This window comes from Psammomys obesus, unplaced genomic scaffold (assembly GCF_907164565.1).
Source record: "Psammomys obesus unplaced genomic scaffold, mPsaObe1.curated_primary_1811, whole genome shotgun sequence".
Classification (NCBI taxonomy): domain Eukaryota; kingdom Metazoa; phylum Chordata; class Mammalia; order Rodentia; family Muridae; genus Psammomys; species Psammomys obesus.
Window position 1 is genome coordinate 8,340,872 of NW_026590663.1, and position 4,066 is coordinate 8,344,937.

The 4,066-nt window shown below is 59.2% G+C and overlaps 1 protein-coding gene across 2 annotated transcripts in view; it reads left to right on the plus strand.

Moving 5' to 3' along the window:
* The first annotated feature begins 3,710 nt into the window (after window positions 1-3,710).
* Window positions 3,711-4,066, plus strand: part of Flnc (filamin C) — a 25,650-nt gene continuing 25,294 nt past the window's right edge. For both annotated transcript variants that reach the window (XM_055608173.1, XM_055608174.1), the window contains exon 1: window positions 3,711-4,063. In XM_055608173.1, coding sequence (XP_055464148.1) covers window positions 3,711-4,063 — 353 coding nt within the window. The remainder of the gene's footprint in view (window positions 4,064-4,066) is intronic.

Below are 4,066 nucleotides of genomic sequence, written 5' to 3' on the forward strand. Positions count from 1 at the left end.
GGTAGAATGTTTGAGGCACATACAAGGATGGGTGTATTTAGCATTAAACTGACCTCCAACATGGAACCTTGCCCTAGAGATGGCTCAGCATTTAAGAGTGCTTCTTGCTCCTTCAGGAACTAAACCTGAGTTTAGTTCCCGGCACTCACAACTGCCTGTAACTCCAGCTCCAGGAGGTCCAACTCCTCCTTCCAGTCTCTTTAGCCACCTCAGCGCGCGCGCACACACACACACACACACACACACAGATTCAAAACAAAACAGAACACTTTCTTCATTTGGCTTGGGCTTGTACTTTGGGGCCTTGTTGACCCCGTGTCCCAGAGCACACGAAACAGGTCTCTTTTTGTTAGGTGTGAAACATTCACGGACTTAGCTTAAAAAGAGAGAAGCGCTGACTTTCTAAGTCTAGAGGAGTGTGTCTTTAACACCACAGTCCGCAGGCAGGTGCCCATCGGGTCCAGGTGGAGTGGAACCCTGTCCTCCGCATGGCTGCTTGCTGTCCACCCTCTGCCCTGCGGCCGGCTCCCCTGCAGTGCCCATGCAGAGTAGCCTTGCAGCTCCTGCCAAGGACCAGCTGCTGCTGCGGACACAGATGTCTTTAAAGAGTGCAATGCTGTTGGTTTTGGCAGGTTAAGTAATAGGATGGAAGGAAGAGGTGATGGAACAGCGTGGAGACCTGGACTGTGGGTGCTCAGCTGTGAGGAAGGGCTCTGCTCCCCAGAAGGAATCTGTTGTCTTAGCAGCAGATGAGACCTGTCAGTCCCCTGATAAGTGCCAGGTACCATGCTAGTGATCATCTGTGTTTTGTTTTGCTTCTCGTATTTCACATTCTTTCAGGATGCTATTGACTCCATTTTACAGATGAGAAAAGAGAGGCTCAAAAGAGTTGTATAACCTACTGAAGTTTACAGAGCTAGAAGAGGAGAGACTGGGACTCAGCACCTATCTCCCCTCTGCCACCCTGCCTGACACCGAGAGCAGGCCACAGTCTGCTGCCAGTTAGAATCCCTGTTCTGGGGTCCTAGAACACAGGTGACTGTTGGAATGTCCCTGCTTCCAAAACCAAAACAATTCAACCACGGTCCATTCAGCTGCAGTCCTAAATGGCTGCTGATGGTGGCTTATAGGCAGTGTCCCTGGATGGAAAGGCAGGCCCAAGTGAGAGGCAAGCCAGGCAACTTGGTCTCCTGAGACAGGTCTGCAGAGAGTCAGGGGGCTATAAACAGCCTGTGGCCCCGGCCAACACTTCTCAAGCTTCCTCAGCTGATGAAAGCACTTGTAAAGCCCCTCTTGGGACCTCTGCCTGGCTGGAGGGAGGAACATACTCCTCCTGTCGGGGTGGGGGCCCTCCTGGCAGGCCCTGGGACAGCATTGCGCACGGTCTGTTCTGCCGGCATGGCTGAGGCTAGGGCCTGCACTCATGGGCTATATTGAGGGCTGAGTCACCAGCCTGCGCCCGGGGAGGCAGACTGTGGCAGGCTGCTGGGGCCTGAGTCAGGCCCCGATTTATCCTGGAGAGCAACAGGCTCAGGTTTCTGGGGAGGAGGGTGACGGGAACCATTTATTGGCACTCGGGGCCCTGCTCTGCTGACCGTCCCACCCTCCTGTGGGGCCTGCACACTGATCTCCCAGAGTGAGGTCATGAGTTGAAGAGACTGTAAGGAAAGCTGTCCCTGGGAGGTCTCTCTCCCCGAGCAAGCTTCCCTCTGCACATTCCCACCCCAGAGTCCCTGGCCTGGCCTCGGATCCCGCCACTCTACCGGGCCCCCCTTCCCCCTCTCCAGTAGCTCAGAGAGTAGTCTGTTCTTTTTCAGATCTACATTTTGGTTTCTTCAACAAAGACAACACTGCAAAGCCTAATCAGGTTGTCTGTCAGGTTGGCGCGCGCGCGCGCACACACACACACACACAAACACACACAGCTGCCCTTGTGAGGGCTAGGCATCCCCCACAGGAGATCTCGGTTTTTCAGTTGACAGTGCTGGGGGATGAAGGTGGCGTGGGGAGAATGGCAGTTTGGGAGAAGGATGGGGGTTGCCGCAGGAGAGTGGAATTCCTGAGCACCTCGTCACAGGCAGCCGACAGAACAGGAGCTGCAGGGCCCGAGCTATTTATACCTCTCCTGTCACTGTCAGGGCCCCTGGAGGCACCCGTGCTACACACACCGTGTGCTGTTCCTGGCCCCTTCTCTCCTTCCCTCTTCCTGTCTAAGGACCAGGCCTTCTCAATAGGTGAGAAGAAAAAGAAGTGATTGACAGAAATGTCACCGCAAGCCCCGCCTCCCTCAAAGCCCCGAAACTCCTTTTAAGTCCATAATGGGCACTGCTTTCACTCTGCCCTTGGGGAAAGACATCTACTACCCCCTTCCTCTTCACTCTGACTGGGAGGGCAGGAATACTGTCAGAGAGCCATCCCAAGCCTCGGCTGCCACATGCTTTGAATTCACAGCCAAACTCGGTTCGGGGTGGGAGAGCAGAGCACACACACCCAGGAAGAGTTCAGGTCGTGTCCTCTCCCTGACACACGAGTGCACCTTGTCGCCCTGGTTCCTGTGGGTGCCTCAGTTTCTCCTGTCAGCATTCCCCACACCTCGTCTTACTGGGCCTCACACTCAGCCCAATGGTGCCTAGGCTCCTGGCCACCTCTCCCTTCCTGCCCACTTGCCCCTGGCCCGGCCCACTTGCCCCTGTCACATTTCCCTTGGCTGCTCTGCTAGGGCTCTTCCTGCTGCCTGGCACGCTCCTGCTTTCCCTGGGAGGATCTGCCCCGTGGTCCATACGGGCAGACTGCCCAGGGGGCTCCCAAGCACTACCTGGGCAGCCTTCCCTCCCCTCACCAACTTGTTGAGTCAGACTGGGGGGGGCGCACAGTGACTCACTCGGTACCCTGTTCCTGAGCTCAGCTTCATTCTGAGCCAGTGAGTCTAAACGGGCTAGTGACAGGATCACTGAGTCAGGGTCTCGAACCTTCCACCCCACTCCCACCCCTGTGGCCCTGGGTTTGGGTTCCAAATAAGGCCTTAAGGGTTTTCAACTTGTAAAGTGGCAAAATTAGGGGAGCCCCCTTGAACCCACTGTCTCCTGGTCAGCGTTCCTGCTTCCCCTGGGGTTGTCTCTGCGCGCGCACACACACACACTTCCTGAGCTCACAGGTGGACAATACACCAGGCTAGACGCCAGAACTCAGAACTCCTAGGCTGTGTCAACAGCCTGGTCACCAACTCCAGAAAATTCTGTCAGCACCAGATCAGTATGTTTAAGCCCTAACCCCTGCCTCAGTTTCCCCATTAATTTCTTTAATCCGGTCTGGGTGCGGGAGGTGTGTCCTCCACCCCTCAGCGCCTGGGACGGGACCTGGGGCGCGGTGTGCGAGGGGCGGCGCGGGCCGCGCCCCCACCCCGTCCCGCTCGCGCGGCCTGCGCGTGGGGGAGGGGCGGGCGGGGGCGGGGCCGTGGGCGCGGGCGGCGGCATTCCTGGGAGGCCGGCGCTCTGACGTGGACCCGGGCCGCGGGCGGCGGGGGGGCCCGGGGGCTTCTTAAACCCCCTGCCCGGGCCGGGCCGGCACTTCCCGAGCCCCGCTCCGCCCCGGGACGGAGCCCGAGCCGCCGGCCCCGCCAGCCGGAGCCTAGAGACGGTTCCGAGAGCGAGCGCGGTGCCCGCCCCGCCCCGCCAGCGCCGACCCCGCCGCCCCGACCCCGCCGCCCCGGCATGATGAACAACGGCAGCTACCCCGACGCCGCCGGCTTCGGCCTGGCGGACGAGGCGGACGACATGCCGTCCACCGAGAAGGACCTGGCGGAGGACGCGCCGTGGAAGAAGATCCAGCAGAACACGTTCACGCGGTGGTGCAACGAGCACCTCAAGTGCGTGGGCAAGCGCCTGGGCGACCTGCAGCGCGACCTGAGCGACGGGCTGCGCCTCATCGCGCTGCTCGAGGTGCTCAGCCAGAAGCGCATGTACCGCAAGTTCCACCCGCGCCCCAACTTCCGCCAGATGAAGCTGGAGAACGTGTCGGTGGCCCTGGAGTTCCTGGAGCGCGAGCACATCAAGCTCGTGTCCATCGG